Here is a 20,583-nt window from a genome sequence, read left to right on the forward strand (position 1 = left end):
AAACAAGCTCCAATTCCAAACGAGTTTGCTGGGCTGCCTTTGCTTTTGCAACACAACCCTACCAAACTGTTCTGTTGGTGCCCTCTGTAGCTGAGAAGAGCTGCTCCAAGATTTAGCGTCTGTGTTTGTACACACGCCTTTTAACACAGATCTTGGCAGTTTATTAATGGGTAACCCTACTGTACTGAGAAGAATGAGAATGTTGCATTTAAAACAAAAATTCATGGATGGAAAACCTTACCTGGATTTACTTTGCAGTGCTAGAGAATTTATGTAACCTCTCTTTCTGATTTTCTCTCAATTTTTGGATGTTGTTGGTTTACCTCATCAGTGTATTACAAGTCTTGAGTTGATATCTATGAGGCTTCTGGAAGGAAGAGCTCCTACTGTAATTGTTGGGCTGCCTCTTCATGGGTATTCTGCCTACCCTGTTATGAACAGAGAGGATGTTATCTTCATGGTTGTCATCGGGTGGCTTGGAGCAGGCGCTCAGCATAATCCTGCCAGGTGTTAAGTGCTGTGACATAACTGAGGGGTGTTTGAACATATCCATACATTCAGCTGCGGTTCCAGCAGAGTGAGAGATCTGGAAAAAAAAAAACACTTGGTACATTCCAAAAGGGCAGGATAATTCGAGGGACAGTGACTTGTAAACATCGGTTACAAAACCAATGCTTACTTCTGCACTCAGTAAATGTCTCTTTTCCCTTCTAAGCTTAGTCCTCCTCAACTGTTTAAATTGAAGTATGGTCAATTAAACATTTTCCTTACCAGTTGCAGCTTGCTGAGTCATACTCCAAAATCAGCCCTCTGTGTAATTCTAGCAAGCCAGCTGTGGCACAGTATCCAGAAGGAGCAACAAAACAAACTGGTATCGACCAGGGGAATTCAGCTAGAAAAAAAAAATAAAAAAGTGAAGCTTTGTGTAGTACTGTAGGGCAGTTTTTCAGGGAAATAATTGATGTCATCCAATATTATGTGTATCTTAGTGCTCACTTAATGATGGCCTAATATTTCAAACAAAATACAACTTCTGTAATGAGATACCTCGTTTCTGCCAGGATGTTATTAAGATACCTGCTACAGTGATCTAATGAGATTGACCTTCATTTCATAACAAATTGCTCTTCTCCAGAAACTATTTTTAATGGCCTTCATGATTTATGCAAAAGGACCTTTAGCGATAGCCTTAATTTGGGGGAATAAACGATTCAAATAATTATAAATTTTATGAAAATGACAAGTTACTTTAAAGCGCTACTAAATTTTTACCGTGTTTTGCACCAGTTGAGGACGAAATTGTGAAAATCTCATATGGCTTTGTTCTCTCTGCAAAGAGCAAAATAAATGAGTTTAGCTCATAACGGGCAGAAGAAAAAAACCAGCTAATTGCTAACAGTGACTATTTTAGCAGCTCGCAGGCTTTCACCTTCAGGCTATTTGACTCCCCGGCGGGCCATTTGCTGCCATCTACTGGTTGTTTCTCAACATTTCAAGGAGACGGTCACAGCCGTGCTCTCGCGTAGTTCGGCTCTGCTGACAGTCAAAGCCGTCAGAGGAACCGTGCCCTAAAGGGTGATGAAGGGGAAAAAGAGGAATCTGTGTTCTGAATATTTGTGCTGATTGTCTAAAAATTATTGATTAGTTGAAGCAGGTTGGTTAAAGCATTTCAGAGGGAAGATGCTTAGGAGATGGATACAGTTGGCGTTTTATTAATAATAGATGAGAATGCTTTGCTCTTCTGTAGTTATTTTAATCCCAAAAGCCTAAGTACCATACTAGCGTTATTTAATCCTCACCACATCCTTGGAAGACTTCTTTTATTACATGGTAGCAATTTTATGGACTGATGTCTTGTACCCACTGTGAGGCAGAAGATTTTCAGGCTTCATTTTTCATATATATGGCTGCAACTATCATGCTTGTAAGTACCCCTTCAAAAATGCCAACACCAGGACCGTTCTGAATGAACAGTGCTACCTGCTTTATGTTAATGCTGTTATGCTAACAGCTTAAACATAACTGGAGATGAAAAGACTAAGATACAAATTAAACTTTAAAGAAAAGACTTCACAAAAGTAAAAAGAACAAAGTATTTCCTCAAAGGCCATATATGTTCCCATGTAAAGACAAAGAACTTTCAAGTCAGTATGTACGGCATCATTTGTTGACTTCTGCACCAGCAGGATCCCAAAGGAGGGATTTATGTACCTTGCCACATTGTGAGTCAGTCAATATTCCCCAGCAGACTTTCTCCTTACGTTCTTATTGCCAGGCACAACTTCCTCACCAACACAGAGATACACCACCATGCCTCTTTCCAGACTTTGGCTTCTGTCATTGTTATTTGTGAAGATGAACAGGAGGATTTGTTCGTGCTTGTGGCCTCTTTCTCATGTCTTAACGGTATGGGCATGCTTTCCTCATAGCGTCTGACAAAGGCCCCATGGGCAGAGCTCCCTATTTACTATTCCAACCTTGACAGTCACAAGACAAGCATGTAGATCGTTATCTGGCACCCAGCTTTTCTTGGCTGTCCCTGCCTTCTTCCTGCCTGGCTGAGACAGCAGTTCAGTGTTGCTGCCCACTTCTGTTCCGTTCTGTCATCTACTTTATTTTGCAGCCGTCCCCTGTAATGCCACATTCACTTTGCTGCAGAACAAATACAGGGGACATCTGTTTAGTTGTGCAGATGGCCATTTTGCTGTAGGGTGTGGGTGCTGTAGGGTGCAGTTGTCAGTGTTTACATCCACAAAACCAATGAATTGGGTGATCCATTGGTAAGCATCATCCTCCACTGTCTTAACTGTGGATTCACAAATTTTGAGTAGTCTTGTCACAGAAGCTGTTAGACTACAAGAGGTTTTCATTTTTCTGTAAACAAAGAAGAAGTAAAAAGATACAGAGCTTAGATCTCCAGTGTGTTACACAGAAGTACCATTGATTCCAGTAAAGTTCTATTTCATCTTAAACCCAACATAATTGACTGGTATATCAGGTTTTTAACTCAGAAATCCTCTATATCCCACACATCTCAGGCAATCACCGCAGCTGCTACGGATCTCTATCCCTTACATATATTTCCATACCACAAAAGAAAATACCTTTCTGTAGCTTCAGCCAGAAAGTACTTTTTCTGTAGAACAGCCTATGGACTTAGAGAAAACATTGCATGTCTATGTCTAGTTAGAGCATATGAGGTTCTTCCTCTAGCAGTTATCACACAAATGCTGCAGGAATGAAATCCTGTTACTAAGTCTCCTTCCTCTCTTTCTCTTTTTCTCTTTCTTTCTCCATGTAGCAGCTGTCTTAATTCATTAGAGAACAGTTTCTTATACTTTGTCACAGTGCAATGAGGTAGTTACAGATCAATCAGTATTCCAGGTGAGAAATGGTAGGGTGCCAGCAGTTTATCTGATGACCCGTTCTGATGAAGCAGACAGGTGTATATATTTTAGCAGAACAGGAGGGATGAGGTTAGAGATCACACATTTGCTGATGATACTGTATCGTATATTGTATTGATGATACTATATTGTATGTATTGATAAAGTCTCCCTCCTACAGAGTCCATATCCCTTTGCTTTCTGATGAAACAATGCAGTATGGCATACATGTCAAATTTTGTGGCTGTGAAGCCTGTGAGGATATTTTTGGAAAGGTAGAGAACTTGCTGAATGTTAAAGTATAGCTTTGTACTGAGATTTGATTCAATAAAGGGTGAACACAATTGTACATACAGAAGCTAGTAGCTCTGTAAGCCACTGAGGAAATCTGCATTTCAGCATTTGAAAGCCCGTATTTTCATCTTTTGTTGTTTTAATCCCTTTGGGAACCTCTCTGTAGTGAATGACATGGCATATGTTAATGTAGGCTTTTAAAATATATCTATATATAAGCAATAGGGAGAATGTGCTATACAACTGTTATTGTTGATTTGTGGTTAAAAAGAAAAAAAGCAACAATAAAACCCAGTGAAAACAGAGGCAAAAAACTGGGTTAGGAAATTCCTAACACAGCCCCTTTGAAATGTACTTAGAAGGAAAGTCCTGACTATGCTGGATGTGTCCAGTAACCCTTCCTTCTCTTTTTTTTTTTTTTTTTTTTTTTTCTTGGCATTTGGACTACTAATGCTGCCAATAACCTGAATGGTACAAAGGGATGGGAATCCTGTTACTCTTTTCTCAAGGGTAACAAGATTTTCCTTTTACCCACACCTATGGGAAGTGACAGGTGAGTGTGAGGAGAGACATTTTACTTACCCTATAAGAAAAGCAGTGCCAGGCTGGTCAGGTTGTTTCTCACTCTTTCCAATTCTGAACAACCAGAAGATGGAGAAAAGGCAGTATTGATACAGGACAATCTGAAGCTTTCTGTTCACAGCAATCACCTTGCTCACTGCCAAACCTTTGGTGCGAGGGAGCCCTTTGCTCATCTCGGTTTGGACAGCTTTGCCAGGGATCTGCAGCCTTTTATTACAACCTCCTAATTGCTGAGGTTTTATAGTTAAGTAATTTAACTGTCCAGGGGTTCCTAGGCTCATTACCCTCCTGTTTTACCATCTGACACATTCACCACATACCTAAGAATACGTTACAGCTCTCCTTTCGTGTCTTTCATCTGATTTCCATAAACGGGACTCAGAGATCTTTTAAACTGGCGTAGCTTTGTGACCTCCAATGGAACTATCTTAACCAATATTCGGAACACACCCCAAGAAAAAAGATGCACCTTTGTAAAACGCAGGTCTTCACCCAAAACGCAGCTGCCTTTTTGCATGTGAACTCCTGCAAACCCAGAGTTCTGCCGCATTCCTGACGGGATGATTGTCAGAGCCTGGAGTCCAGCGAGTTGCACACTGAACTTGAATATTTTTCCTGACAGTAATTGCAATTGATTTTTCAAATGAACAGGGTAAAGTCATTCTGTCTTTGATGTAAAACACAGCTGCATTTTCCACAAAAAGGGCTTTTCCAGAGATGTGAAGCATTCTAGAGCCTATTTGTTGCTGCTTGGGTAAGCTCTGAGGCAATTCTCTTTCAGAGGGTTATGTGCAGTTACTGCCTTTATTCTTTACGTGACCTGTCTGAGCAGAAAGAAGCGTTTGGAATAAGGACAGCTATTTTGAACTTAGGATGTGCTGGAGATGGGGGAAACAGAGTGAAGGATAGAATTAGGTCGCAACTTCAAGATGCCAACATTTTCCTCTTGATTTGCTTATTGCTTTCGTAAGGCAGGCTCTCACATTCACCACAGTGGAAGGAAAAATCTTTTCTCTGCACTCATTGGATCAAAGTACAAAGGAAATTCACTGAAGTCATCAAAAATTTAATTTTCTGCATTTCTAGGAGAAAGTATGGCTAAGAGGACAAACCAATCTTCTCAGCTATGTAATTAAGCATTTACTGTCAGGAGATAATAATCAATCGAGGTTGGGTAAAGCATTTCTCAAGAGCAGTTTAGAACCTCACTGAAATGACAAACGCAGTGCAACACAAGCATTTCTGAGATGAAGTCAGATCCAGGGCAGGAACAGCAATGGGATTGTTAACGATTTGTAGGATAAGAAGTAGGATCACAAGGGCCACTTTTAAAGCTGAGGAGCTCAATTCAATTCAGGCAATGTCCCGAGCCCCCTGATTGCTCCCTTTGTTGAGCAAGCTTGCTCTCTTCATTCCCTGTGCTCTTCAGAACTAGGAAGTGCATCCACATAAGCCACTAGTAAAGTGTTATCACAAAATACCCTTCATTAAAACACTTGGGGAATTGTGGGAAAATAATATTATTGAAAAGCGATCTTAATCACTGTAAGACTACACTCAATTTGTTTGCAAGCTTACAGCTCTGCCTTCAGAGGCTGTGCGCCCACATCTCCTGTTCTCCATCACAGCAATCTTGTGCACATGTGGATGTGGGCGGGCGTGGGCGAACACATAGCGCTTCGGAAATCCGGCCCACGTTGTGCAAAATAAGAAATTAGCAATGACCTTGTGGCTAATACTGATAGGATCTTTTCTATTATATTTTATCCCCTTTCAAAATTGCTATGGATTGTGAGCATTTATCTAACTGTCGCAGTTAGATGCAGTTAAAACAAGCCGTTCTTTCTACCTTTAGAGGGGATAACATAAATTCACAACCACGTCACTGTTTTCTCTTAAATTTTGAAGGCAATTAGGAGGTGTAGGAAACCTTGCCATCAGATGTTTCTAATTTAATTCAATCCCATGTCATGTTGAGCTCTACTTCAGTCTCAGCCTCAGGACCTAAATCGTTTGTATTAAAAATAACATAATAGCCACCCTTTTGTTTAATCAATGTTGACTGCTTTAGGCAGGCATTAGCAGATAATCTGACTACCAAGTACACAGCGAGCTGGCATTTAGTTAATAACTGATGAGGAAAATCTGGAAAAGAATCAAAGGAGAAAAGAAAAAGAGAAAAAAAATCAAAAAGAAAAAGCCTTACAAAGACATACAACATTAGAGGAAATACTATGGAAAATTTATTTTTGCCAGTGACTGGTATTGGCACAGGCCCCAAAGATGCACAGCCAGTGGTCTCAGCCATGGGTGACAGGCTCAGCCCAGGAGGGAGAGCATTGACAGGACTCCAAGCAGAATGAGGTCTACAGTAAAGCTAACATCATTTCCTCTTAGACTTATTTAAACTTACTAATGGGATTTATAGGTTAGATGCTAAGTGGTATAGGCTGGCATAACTCCACTGAGCTCTGACTGCATCATCTCCACCCTCCTCTTTCTGTAAATGTAGGCGGACACTGTTTACCTGCCCACTAGCCCTTTTATGGGAAAATGATGCTTCTTGTCCAGTGTTTGTCTGGGGCTTGTGTGCTCCAAGATTTTTGCCTTGATGTGTGGAGCTGTTTCTTCATTCAGATGGTTCAGCTGGTAGGAGAACCAAAGCACTTGGTGTTGTTCTCAGGGTGTTCCGTGCACTCGCTACATCTGTGATTCAGCTTCGTGAAGTTCCCCTCTGTGCCTGGGGAATGTCCTGTTTGGAGCCTTGGGACAGGAGGCAGGTTCTGTCAAGGGTGAGCTGATGCCAGGAACCTCAGAAAAGCCAGGCTTTCTGGCAGTCCTGGCACACAGCAGGAGCCAGGGCTGGCAAGAAAACCTCTGGTGTGTAGCTAAATGCAAGGCACGCACTGAGTAGCGTGGAGCAGCTCTGCCATCGCATCATACCAGCTTATGGGGAAGTCACCGGTCAAGCTCCCCGGCCAGTTCTCTGATCATCCCGGCCTGACTTATCTCACAAGGCCCCAGTTCTCTGGGGCCTGAGAGCTGCCAGCTGTAGGGCTGCCAGCTCTGATGGCACTTAACAGAGGCTGACATGGACTTACATTGAGGGGACTGTGCTGCATCTCTCTTTTTTCTTAAAATACCGTCCTGGAAACACGTCTGAGGCAGGTAGCTTACTGCCCACTATATTTTTCTCTGTAAATTTGCAATACTGCTGCAATGACAGCCCTTCTGGTCAGCCAGCAGCTCCAGAGGAGACTTGGACTGGTTATTTTCCACCCGCCTCCCCTGTGTCTGCTCCTGATGCCTGAGTGATCAGGCAGAATGGAGCCCAGGGCCACTGCTCAGCAGATGGCACCTTTCCAGTGCATCGGTATTGGAATGATAGCCAGCACAGCATGAGGCAACCCAAGCTGTTAGAGCCTGCCTTTCAACTAAAGCAGGAGAGCAAGCCGCAGCAGTTTGCTGTTTTGCAAGTTACCCGGTAGCAAAGAGATGGTTTACACGGTGTTCTACTATGCCCTTATCCTCTCCCTAAGCTCCCCGGGCTCTCACTGAAGCTCCGCTCAGTGGATTTCACACTGATTTGGTAATGAGAGGTGCCACACACCATCTCAGAAGGGACCGCACTGCGCTATTCTTGGGAATAACATCAACTCTATGTGCTAATCACACAAGGGCTTTGAAGCTTGCAGAAGAGTCTGCTTAAAGTCATCAGCATAATAATAGAGCAGATCTGGGATTTCAAGAGAAGAGGATGGTGAAGTGGCAGAGGGCACAAAGTTCTGGTCTCAGTCTGGATGCCTTTTTGGGTTGAAATGGATGTCAGAGCAGCTTGATCTGCTACTTCAGTGCTATAGCTTCAAATTCCTTTCTTTTTACAATCTTTGCAGTCTTGTTACTTTCTTGTTCATTTTGTGAATCAACGGTGAATAGCATGTGAGTAGAAATACTGTGGGAGATGGTTTAGCTGAATGGGCACTGAACCCTGGATCGGGATTCTTCCATCCTTTTCCCATTCAGTGCAAAACTCACATTGTGTTCTTAGTGAGTGGGAAAAAAGAAAACCTTTTTAATCATCGATAGGGAACAAAAATTCCATAACAAGTACAGATTCTTCAGAGAAGACAGACAACTGTGTCCAAGAACTAGTCTTAGTACAACATTTCCAATTGCTGATTTGCAGGAAGAAGTGAATAATCAAAAAGTGAAATCTTTTCAAGATTAGCATAAATTGCAGGAGATTGTAAAAGACTCCAGATGGCTTTGAATTATTTGAAAAAGCAGACAAAAACAGAAAAAAAAATGAGTTGAATAAACACGGTCTAATCTCTATTACTAAAAAATAACCTATGTGTTCTGATGTGAATATCCACCAGGATTTTCAGAAGACAAAGCTGTAGGCCTAGAAATGTCTGCCCAGGACAAGCAAATAGGGTGCTGATCTGCTAGAGATAAAAACGTTCTGACATTTCTACAGAATCCCCATATCCCTACTCCCATTCCCTCAGTTTGGGCTGTGTCAGCTCAGAGACAAAGGGTCTCTGAGCAGCGAAGGGAGCAGGACTGTATGCTGAGGTTTCTATGGACTGAGATGTCGAAGTCTTCAAGGTGATGCACAGAGGGAAATGCTTCGTGCCACGGGGAAATGATTTGGGTGCTTCATTGCTGCAAACATGTCAGGAATGATGAAACTGCGGGTTTTATGAAGCAGGGATGGCATTGTAACATTTATAACTAAAACAATAAACAAATCGTCATGCGGTATCCCACAGCATCATCTGATATCCTGTTCCTCCTGCTTGTCTGAAGCCTGCTCAAACCCTGTGTCTTTCTCAAAATTGAGAAAGTTTAGATGGAGACAGGCTCCCCTGGACAGCAGAAGCTGCACGACTGGCTCCCCAGATTATGGGACATCCCTTTTCTTTTGGGGGTTGAGGTAGTGGCTGTTACATGGGCAGGCTACTGGCCCATGTCCAACAGTAACCTGATATAAATTTAGTGCCTATGTAGAAATATGGATAATTTTATTATCTTGATTTAATTCTCCATTTTCTTTAGAAGAACATTTATGTCCTTTTGCATTTTGGATAGGTGCAAAGTTAGTAGTTTGCTTCTCACATATAAACTGCAGGGATTTCCTGGTATTTTTTAAAGTTAACCTGCTGTTCACTGCAGCTAATCTAGACCACTAAGAGTCCTGTGAGATCAGGAAAATCCCAGGATCTGACATTAGACCTGTAACTGCCCCCTGCCCTGCTGCACACAGGTGCTGCCCTTGGGGCCTTTCTGTCTCTAAAGGGCAGCATGCAGGGGAGTGAGGGCTCTCCTCACCCCAGGGTGCCAAGTCAGGTGCCTTAGAATAGAGTAGAGCAGCACAGAACAGAATAGTTCAGCTGGACCTACAGTGATCATTGAATCCAGCTGCCTGCCCTCTTCATGGCTAGCCAAAAGTGACAGCGTATTAGTGAGGGCATTGTCCAAAGGCCTTTCGACATTCACAGCCATGGGGCATCAACCACTCTGCTAGGAAGCTTGATCCGGTGTTTGACCACCCTCACGGTAAAGATTTTTTCCTCACATTTACTCTGCACTTCCCCTGGCACAGCTCTGTGCCGTTCCCACGAGTCCTTTCTTTGGTTCCCAGGGAGCAGAGCCTGGCATCGCCCCCTGTACAGGAAGCTCCTCAGGAAGCTGCAGAGCGCACTGAGGCTACCTCTTAGTTTCCTTTCCTTTCCACCAGACGAGACAAACCAAGCGTCCTCAGCCTCTCCTTGTGGGACATGCTTTCCAGCCCTTTTGCCAGTGTTGTTGCCGTCCCCTGGATGCCATCAAGTACCTCTGCATCCTCTTTACATTATGGAGCCTAGAACTGCACACGGTATTCAAGGCAAGGCCGCACCAACACAAAACACAGTGGGAGAATCCCCTCGTGTGACTGGCTGGCTATGCTGTGTTTAATGCACCCCAAAAAGTGGTTTGTCCTCTTGGTGGCCAGGACACGCTGCTGGCTCACGCTGAGCCTGCTGTCAACCAGCACCCCCAGACCCCTCTCTGCAGGGCTGCTCTCCAGTCACTCACCTCCCTGTCTGGACCTGTGTCTGGCATTCCTCTGTCCTGGGGCAGAACACAGCATTTACCTTTGCTGAATGTCAAACTGCTGCTGGCAGCCCGATGCTCCAGTCCCTCTAGAGCTCTCTGCCTTGGGTGACACCAGTGGCACGGCACGTCCCAGTCCCTGTAAAACAGCAGGCAACAGCTGGAGACAGCAGCTTCATACGTGTCTGTTGAACACAGACTACAATTAAGACTGGCTGGTACTGAAGAAAACAGAGAGTGGTAAGTAACTTGGCAATAGGCTTCTCCACTCCCATTTCTCACCTTTCTGGAGTCTAAGATGTAGCAGAGGGTTTTGCGGCTTTGCCTTAAATGTTTGTGCTGCTTCCAGCATCTGCTTTTGTATGTCCCGACTCTGCCAGCTGCAGTGTGACAAAATAACACCTTAATGACAGCAAAACAAAGAGGTCTCATTGGGGCGTGCGTGGTGTAAGAACAGGAGATGCTGACAGAAAATGTTCAGTAGCTATCGTTTGTGTTCTCTGGTTTAATACCCATAAATCTGCTTTGCACTCCTCCAGCTGCTCTCCCAGTGGTTCCCTCAGTGCCTTGTTTTCCAGACAATAGATGCTGCTACTCACTTGACTTCTGTTCTCATCTAAAAGAGATGAACTGATAGCAAGAATCCTGCCTCCATCTTCCGAGTGGCTGGGCTAAGCACTAGGCTGTGGCGTTGCCTGCTGAGATAGCAGCAGCAGCACTAAGTGAAGTGCAGCAGATTTGAAGGCCAGACGGGGTGTTTTAATGCATGCCTTTCTCCACAGAGCTAGGAGTCTTAGCTCAGAATTGAACTGAAATGAGACATCCCCTGCAGGATGGATGGCACAAAATGTTTAACTTGTGCCTTGTGAGCCGGCTGCTCCGATGTAATTCTGGCTGAAGCCACTGCTGGGTAAGGAGGAGGACGGCGTGATTCATGTGTGGCAGCACAGATGCTTACTAACTCGGCAAAACAGGCAGCCTGCATAGCATGAAGATTTTCCAGAAAATAAAGGTTTGCCATTTATAGGAACAAAGCTTCTTAGGGCCTGTTTACAGTTAAGGTGAATTTCTGGGCTGGTGAAAAACCTGAAAATTCTTGCATCTGCCTAAACTACGCGTCTGCTGGCCTCACTTGTATTCATGTCCGGCACAAGCTTAAATGAGAATGCCAGACTGTGACCACTTAAGGACACCCACCAGAGAGTTTGCACTGATGTAACTGAATTCATTTCAAACAGATTTTAGTAAAACTAGTATAACTATCATGTCTTGTCAAGGTTGCAGTCTATTTTTGAGTATCTTTTCCCTCCAGAGTGGTGATTGCCGCTGACAAACGGCATAATCTGACTCTGTTTAGCTGAGTCCTTGGCACTTCGTTGAAGTGAAGAGAGATTACTCTGGCAAAGCTGAAATATTTATCAGGCTGTTAAATGTCTTGCATATTTACTGGTATCTCTGGAGTCAGTTAGCTTTGTATTTTTAAAAAGGATGAGGACACTAGCTTCAACTGGTTTTGAAAGGCTTCTAAACCGTGTCTGAGGAATAAATGTGAAAGACGTAGTAGTTACACTAGACTAATTGTGATCCCACTGCAATTGATGACATTACCTGTGCAAAGCCACTGGAACCATGGGAAGAATCAAGCCCTCAGGATGTTGGTTCTCTTAAAAGAGTAGTTACAAGCAGCACAATTATCATGCAGAACCACAGCACTGCTCCAACGTACGCGGTGTCATCTGTTCTATGCTAATAAATTAGCATCTGCAGCTAGCATTGCTGCCTATCAAATCTGGGAGCAAAATTGAGCTGTTTGATCTCACTACCGCTGAAGTGTGTCTGCACGATCACGGAAGATGCATATTATCCCATCTGTTTCTCACAGACCCTCCATCAGGCTGTGTGCTTCAAGGTAACGGATCAGACAAAATGAATTCCACTGCAGATGACTGCCTTGGAGGCATCCGACTTTGTCACAGCATATAAAAATTTCCCTCAGAGCCATTTTATTCCTTCACATCAGGCCATTTAAGCCCCGTCCACACTAGGGAAATGGCTAACGTTGGCTCAGCTCCTTTAGGGATAACAGTTGCCCCAGCGCGGACACGCGGCTGTCTCCATTTTCATTAATGTGTCAAGTCACCTCTCTCCGAGGCGGCTTTACCAGGCAGTTGTTCAATCAGCAGCAGTTGCTGGTGGAGTTTATTTTTGGGCTGCCGCTGCTGTTTGTTGGCACGGAGCTGAACCAGAGCCAGCCATGGTGAGACTTCTGGGGAAAACACCATCAGAGCTGGCAGGCGGCTCTGTGTCCCGAGCCCTGGGCAGCGGGGATGCTTGGCCACAGGTGCTGAGCATCACTCAGCAACCAAAGCTCCTATCTGTTGCACTCACACACTACCTGCTGCTGCAAACCAGCCCACTTTTATTGGAGGAAAACCTTTTTTCTGGACTTGCCACGTGTGTTTTCCTCAGAAGTCCAGATCTTAGGCTAATTTCCTAGGAAGAAAAAGACAAGTGAAAGTTTGAGTGTAATAAAACTAGTTTATTTACACAGTAACATGAATGCCACAGAGTACACAGCAAAGTACCACAGCAAACCAGAGTGTAACTGCCCCTGATCACAAAGGAAGGCTTGAAGTTTATATACTTATATAAAAATGTGTAAATGTCAATATGAAGCACCAGATAAAGCAATGCAACCAGGAATTCCAAATACAAATCACCCACAAGAATGGAGTTGAAATTAGAGACAAATAAATCCCTTATTCAAGGTCTTTTAAAGAAATCCTGCTTATAAAAGATTATCAGTTTTGGAATCCCTAATTTAAAAATAACTTCCCCCCTTCTATTAAAAACAAGAACATATTCTTAAATGCTCAGCATAATTAAGTTTTAAAAGAAAAAAACCCAAGGATTTCAACTGCAAAACCTGCTATTACCAACAAGCCAAATGATAAAGAAACTGAGGTTAAAGTCAATTTTGAAGGTGTTCTTTATGAAATGACTAGATTCAAACTGACACAGCCCCAAATATATATTATATATACAATATATAATATATATATTTGCAAATGGGAAGGGGCAAAGAATATTTTTGGGATACAAAATTTCATATACATACATATATATATGAATGTGCCCACACACACTCATATATGTATATATGTGAACATACACTTCTTCCACATTAAAAAAAAAATCCATCCTCTTCTAAATCCCTGAAATTTTCCCCTTGGGTGTATGAAAGAAGTAATTTTCACCATCTGAAGTACAGTCCAAATTCCCAAATTCTGTGGAGTGGTAAAATGCTAATGTACAGGTAAGCTGAGTATTTCATTTCTGACTGGCAACTCTGCCTGATCTGAAAGCATTCTGTGGTTTCCAACTAAATGCTGAGTGGAGCACCAAAGCAAGGAGGCTTATAGGAAATTATTTAAATTACATTCTACGTCTGTTCAAAACCACCATCCTTCTAATACTGCATCCAGGTGAATAGTAAAATCTATACAAATGTCTATCAGAAATTCACTGCAACACAGCAGCAGCAAAGACTGGTTCCTCCTTTTGGAGTTGAGGATGCCCTAAAGAAACGTCTCCTTAGTATTTCTTCTGAAAAGTATTTTTTGTGTGTTAGGAATCCAGACAATTGTTTACAGAGTATTTCCACAGGTCTGTTACTATAGAGGTATTTAAAGTTCTATTCTGCGCTTCGTCGATGTTATCTTACTGCATAACTAAATCATCATCACATCTCTCTACACATGGACTGAAGAGCTCTGATCGTGCTCTAGGTTTTCCAGGTGTTTTAGCAGAACCAACACTACCTTTGCAAAATCAGAGTTAAATAGATGGCCCAGTCATGCACCAGGTAACAGTTTAACAGTCACAGGCTGTTTCTACGGAGAAACAGACATTTTAATTCTTGTTTGGGGTAAAGGGGAAATGAAAGTGCATTAAAAGGTCTGATTCAGTTTCCATTGTATCCCTCATTATAGTTGCAACTGATTTAAATAATAACAGGATTATTTAATATATATTTACATATGAATTTGTTATTACAAACAAAAAATATATTAATTTAGGTGGGGCTTCTCAACACAAGAATTGAGAAACAGATACATTTCATTCAGCAGCAAATACTATTTTTACATACTAAAGTTAGGGCCCTACAGTGGGAAGCTGCTGAATGAATTCTCTAAGCAGCTGATTGCTAGCACACCTCTGATTTATTTAAATAATATATTTTTCTCTCTAGTACGTTGGAATTCCCCTGTGTTAAAATGTCAAGATGATCCATTCATACCTTGTGGGTGCTGCTGGGATGTGTGGAGCATACAAGATGTAAGGTGGAGTATTTTTGTAAATGGTACGTGCATTCTTGTCTGCAGGCCAGCAGCACAGTATCCTAGCTTGAGTTGTTGATTTAATCAGATCTGAATATTGAAAAGAGACCAGGCCTCTACACTGGACATCCTTGAGGCTCCAGAACAAAATTCTGGATTCCCTCATTCCTGAAAATTTCTAGCTAAGGTTTTACTAATCGATTCTCTTTATCTTAGCTGGTTCTGCATACTGACTGGAGCAGATCTGAGGCTTGAAAGCTAATCAGTGAATAGGTAACTCCAATTTAAGAAATACAGAACAAACCCATTTTCCATAACACCTCAGGAGTATTTTTTTCAGAACTCCTCTTTTACTAGAGATTTGCATTTCACACCACAGTGCAGTGTGCAGCACATCCACTACTGACATCAGGAGCAGCACACCTTACCTCCTTCTGATTCCTCCTCTCCTAGAAGCCGAGCGCGTGCAGTAGATTGTCAAAGCATTAGACTTGTTTTGATGCAGAAGTCAGTCTGGACCAATTGACTTGGTATATTATTCTCCCTGTGCAGATTCCGTTCCAAACTTGAAAGCCCACAATTTCGGTGGTTTATGCTGTACTACAAGCAATTTAAAGGAACCTGTTCAAATAACTGAAACTCCAGAAACAGATTTTATTGAATAGGTCAACTCAGTATTGTATGAAGTACAGCTTTCAATTTTTGCATCTTAACGTAGGCAGTATTATTTATAGGGCTATTATGGGAAGAATAAGATTTCTACCAACTGACCAGCTTCATTTTACTTTTTTTTTTTTTTTTTTTTTTTTTTTGACAAGGCACTAATGTTGTGAATCCAATCACTATGCTCTCTCTGAAACATTAGAGAGGTTTTTAATGGCTCTAATAGGATCAGAAACCACTCAACATAGTTCAAGCAAACATTTGATTTTCCAGAAATTAGTTTCCACTGGAAAAATCTTTAGAGTTCATGTTAAAAATATGTGAACGACAGCTTTTATTAATAGAAAAATATATATTTACAGTCAATACTGTTATCTGAGATTTGCAGCTCTTCCTATTTCTTGAGATCAACTGAAAGTGCGATACTGCTAAAAAAAATTCAAGATCTGTGCACATAGTCATGGACGTTAAAGTGTGCACAGCCAGGGGTTTTGTTCCTGTCCTACACAGGATCCCAATTACAGAGTGGGTTTTTTTCCTTTTGCTTAGCAATTATGCTGTAGCATTCTTAGGATTTGTTTACAATCAGTTTAATGCATACATTCTCAGATATTTATGTGGCATAATCTGTCGCTAGGATGGAGGACTACCACAAACAGTTACAATCATCAGTTATGGGCACATCTGCAAAGTCAGCCGCTAGCTCCCCCGAGGAATACCTCAGGCCAGGTTGTGTTTGACTTCTTTGATCATTCTTTCTTTTTTAAAGAAAACACACACAACATTACAAATTGCTAAAGTTTACCCAGTGCTGCACAAGAAAGAGATTGGTAGTGAACATCTATCCATGCTTGATTATACTGCAGAGTTAAAATGAGTATTGGTTCATCACAAAAAATACTAACTGAAATCCGATAGCTAGAGATACAAAGGCTTTGGACCAGCTGCATTAAATACGTATGGTTGTAAAACATTCGAAATTCAACTTTGCATGTGTGTGTTGACATGAAAGTGACACTGAGAACACGTGTCCGTAAACACGGAAACCTACCGGCCTCAGGGAGCGAGCCCACTACAACAGCAAGTGGTCCAAGACCTGCTCATACAGCCTGTATGAGCTAGGTGAGAAGTTATGTGCGCACAGGCACTATGAAACGAACACAAAACCAGAGTACAGAGAACAAGAAGCCCTACTCTTAGCTCAACACGTTGTGACTAATAGCTAGCAGATAGTACGTGTGTGACTTGTCATGCTCAGTGTACTTAAGCTACGAGGGTATTGCCCTCCTGTCTCCAGAGAAAGCAGAGCTGCACTGAACACGTGTGTGATTCATTTAAAGGTTCTACAAGCTGCTCAGCAGTAGTATAGAAACTTTCTTTCCTGATGTAGTGAAGTACCTCAACTACACACATTGCACTTGGGCTTTTAAAGCACTGTCCTCTTCCTCCCCTCCCTCCCCCCCAGTCAATGCTGCCATCCTGACCTTCTTGCCAAAAAGAGAAAGAAAAAATATATATCACATGAAAATATATTATCCTTATCCTTGCCTGATCCTTCACTGATACAGGTGAATCAAACACAAGAATAATCATCATAAGTTTCAAAAAGTCTTTAGAAAGGTCACAGAGACTGTCTACATACTATGGCACAATCGATGTAGGCTTCTACACGCTATTCCGCTTAGCTCTGATAGATGCCAGAGAAGATTAATACAGAAATTTCAACCCCTCCAAGTGAACGGTGTGGATCCAGAGCTAGTTTCGCTGACCTTAAGCCTGCAGGACTGTTTGTTCAGTTTCCATGCATCTGGTCCAAACATGCATATGCTGTATAAAGTGGCTATTTGTTTCAAGGCTGAAGTGAATTGATTCCTCACAGTTTTAACAATTAAAATGAAATATCAATCCATAAAAAGAACACACGGGTATCTGTGCATTTATGTGCCAGGAAAGTAAAAGGAAGGGGCTGCAGATCTAGCATCAGGTAAAGGCTGGTGTGTAAAGTGAACACTGTAATGTACAGCTTTAAAAAATACATACAAGAATTGCACATAGATCCATAGAAGAGAAGCACAGGCTCATAACTAGGGCTGTCTGCTTTCCATCCCCTGGGTCAGAATATTCAGTATCGCTTTTTCTTCTGAATCCAAATGAATTCTTCAGAGTGATTCAGGAAACAATTCAGAGCCTAGCAATACTGAGCAAAAATAACGTCTGTACAACTGCAGCGGTTCTGTAGGAAACATCCATTAGGCTAGGGAAGAAAGTCAGCAGCTGCCTCTAAAAGTGAAAAGCTCCTTCAGGTTGATTTTTTTTTTTAATTTTGTCTCTTTAATACTCAATAATTCCTGCTCTAGTCCAAAACCCTGTCTGCAATGCTCTTTGAGCTATTTTGACAACATGCCATTTTTAGGATGTTGTCTCTAGCAACATTAGGAAACACTAGTTACAGCAGACAGGAGACGTGCAGCCAAGCACCACTGTGGCAAAAATGGATCACGATACTGTTAGTTGTGGCTGCCGAACTTCACAGCTCCCTCAATAATTAAACAACAGTGTTTTTGCCCCCTTGTTTTTACCCTTCAGAGAACTGTGTCTGCAGAAAAAGCATTTCCATGCGGCCTGTGAGCTACACACAGACAAGCTCTAAGCATTTCTGTCTCCTGCCAACATACCAGCAGAGCCAATTTCAGTCCCATTTTGCAATATGGCACAAGTGACAAGAGCAAAACAAAATAAAACAGAAAAGGTGGTTGTTATTTTCAACCCCAGTTCACAGCAGTGATTGTCAGAGAAGGTTATGTACGTCCTATCCATTTCAAGTCAGGCTTTAGTGCCTTTTGCGATGGAAGGGGAATTTCAATTGCCCACCATGCGTTGCAGTTTTCTGGTATAAACAGAATTACAGCTACAGTACATCAGCTGTCCGGAATGGTGAGTGTCATGGGAAATGGGAAAGACCAAGTGTGCATATTCTGCTTTTTAATGCAGAGGTCTTAAGCTAAGGATAATGGTCCAATTAAGGCAGCATGGTTGAAATCAAGGATCCGTGATCAGAAAGGACATGGGCAGGCAGCAAGTCAGGGACAGAGGAGGGAAGAGGACAGAACACAGATGCTTACTGTCCGCCGACACTGCTGCAATCAGCAGGATAACCATATCTGCCAGGAAAATAGAAGGCATAAAACGTAACAGAAAGATCAGGAACCATTTGGTTGAGACCAAAGGAAAGAGGAGTCCGGCCCCACTGTAAGGGGTCTAAGGTGAGAGAAAACTTTGCCTGGGATGTGGATTGAAGGCAGTGGAGTGTTTTGTGGCATGGGGCAATGTGGATCATTCATCTCCCATGTACAACTACCCCATCTCTGCTAATGGTCACTGCTATTCACTACCAATGCTACATACAGAAATGACAGAAACTACCCAGAAGAGGAGGGCGATTTGTTTACTGCAGTGATAGAAATAGTGGTATCAAAGTTTGCTCTCCTTTTCATCCAGATATTAATCTAGTTACAAAGTGTCTGATACAAATGCAGTCATGTGTGTGTATAAAATTAATCCCTACAAGGCCTGGCAAAAAAGTAAAGTTTCTGTCATATAGGGTACAGGATGCAATTTCTCCAATCAGAACTTATTTGCTCAGAGTTGCTGGCTTTGATATCTAGGCCTTTTTTGAAACACTTGTTCGAAGTGTGAGCCCTAGCGCAGGTTAGAGTGTGGGCTGGGGTGGAGGTGCTTCATGAAAAGCAACAGGTTCTACAAACTAGTGCTGCTGCATGATTCTCACAATGCGATGAAGTGAGTCTATAGTGGCAAAAGCCAGATATTGACAACAAAGCCAGTCTTCCAGAATAACTCCACAGTCCCTGTCAAAGGACTTCTCTGCAAACTTGATCATCAGCAGCGTCCTTTTGATGTCCAGCCAGTTCTGAAGTACAGCATCTCTCCGAGCTGGGTTGGAAGATGTTCTCAGAGCATGAAACAAGTCCTCACGTGGACCCCAAAGCAAACACTGAAGGATTCCCTTGGCTTCTGATATCAGGATCCTCTCTGAAGGGTTGGGATTTAGCAGGCAGCTGGCAAGTTGTTGAAGCCCTTGAGAGTAGAGGGAACGGCAAGGGATCTTGGGGAGATCAGCACGAGTATATTCCTTCTCCTTCAGCTCTGGATTCTCATCAAAGGGATTGGGTAAGTGCAGCATTTCGTAGATAAGGATGCCAGTCTGAAATTCATCACACTTTTTGTACTGTGTGGCAGTGATGATTTCTGGAGCCAGGCGGGACTGATCCCTTAGGACCTCAGGATCCACCATATGACTCTTCTGCTTGGCCTGCGAGAAGTTGCTCACTATTAACCTGGCTGGGCAAGCAGTGTTGGGACTGGGCTCCATGGACTCAGAGCTCAGGGGGCTGCCTCCTGGTCTGGAATGAACCAGCAGCAGGTTCTCCAGCCGCAGATCACAGTGTGTGATATGATAGGGTTTCAGGTGTTCCAGCCCCAAACACAGCTGTAGAAGGAGGAGACAGACCTGCCTCTCATACAAATCTGGGCTTTTTGCATGGCGCGGTGCAGACTCTCGCACAAAGTCAGCCACGGTTAAGTATGGGACCTCCCGCGTGATGACTACAACACGGCTGCGTGGCCTGCTGATGGTCCCCTGATTACTTGAGCTGTCCTTCTGTGAAGCCTCTGTATTGGAAGGAGCATCTCTGTTCTTTTGCTCAGGTTCTTTCTCTTCTTCTTCTTGATCTTCTTCTTCTTCTTCAACCTCTGGTGCATCACTGTCCTCCCATGGAAGGAGGCGAACTGGGACTTCAGCAAGGAAATGGCCACAGTCCTGCTGGATGTTAAAGTTGATAGCCAGGCTCTGCCGGATAGATAGGCTGTGATAATACTGCTGGGACTCCTTAGCTTTGCTCTTACAAATCTGGGGAAAGAAAATAAACAGAACAGACATTAACTCTTAATATGCAAGTTCTATATCCTTTTTTATTTAATGTATCCATAGTCCAAATACAAGGACCAAAACATTTTTTGCTGAACTGACCTTGGCACGTGAACAGTTCTGCACTGGACTGGAACTGCAACTGCAGATCAATATGTGCAAGCAGCTCTCCTGTGCATCTATTGCTCTACAGAAAATACTGCTCGGGCAGGTTCTGCTTTCAGTCAGAGGAGCAGCTGATACAAGGTAACTTCACAAGGAAGCTTACTGCACA

At 42.7% G+C, this 20,583-nt stretch overlaps 1 protein-coding gene and 1 long non-coding RNA gene across 6 annotated transcripts in view; both read right to left on the reverse strand.

Moving 5' to 3' along the window:
• LOC118172315 lies at nt 1-2,872 on the reverse strand. Its single transcript, XR_004753641.1, has 3 exons — nt 2,212-2,872; nt 772-892; nt 1-586 (listed from the first exon to the last, which is right to left on the reverse strand). It is a non-coding gene; the product is annotated as an uncharacterized LOC118172315 (long non-coding RNA).
• Nucleotides 2,873-12,879: 10,007 nt separating this feature from the next.
• The window catches only part of PEAK1 (pseudopodium enriched atypical kinase 1), a 120,620-nt gene continuing 112,916 nt past the window's right edge, over nt 12,880-20,583 (reverse strand). For all 5 annotated transcript variants that reach the window (XM_035335906.1, XM_035335908.1, XM_035335910.1 and 2 more), the window contains one exon: nt 12,880-20,291. In XM_035335906.1, the coding sequence (XP_035191797.1) occupies nt 19,128-20,291 (1,164 nt within the window). In that variant the 3' untranslated portion in view covers nt 12,880-19,127. The remainder of the gene's footprint in view (nt 20,292-20,583) is intronic.

This window comes from Oxyura jamaicensis, chromosome 10 (assembly GCF_011077185.1).
Source record: "Oxyura jamaicensis isolate SHBP4307 breed ruddy duck chromosome 10, BPBGC_Ojam_1.0, whole genome shotgun sequence".
NCBI lineage: Eukaryota > Metazoa > Chordata > Aves > Anseriformes > Anatidae > Oxyura > Oxyura jamaicensis.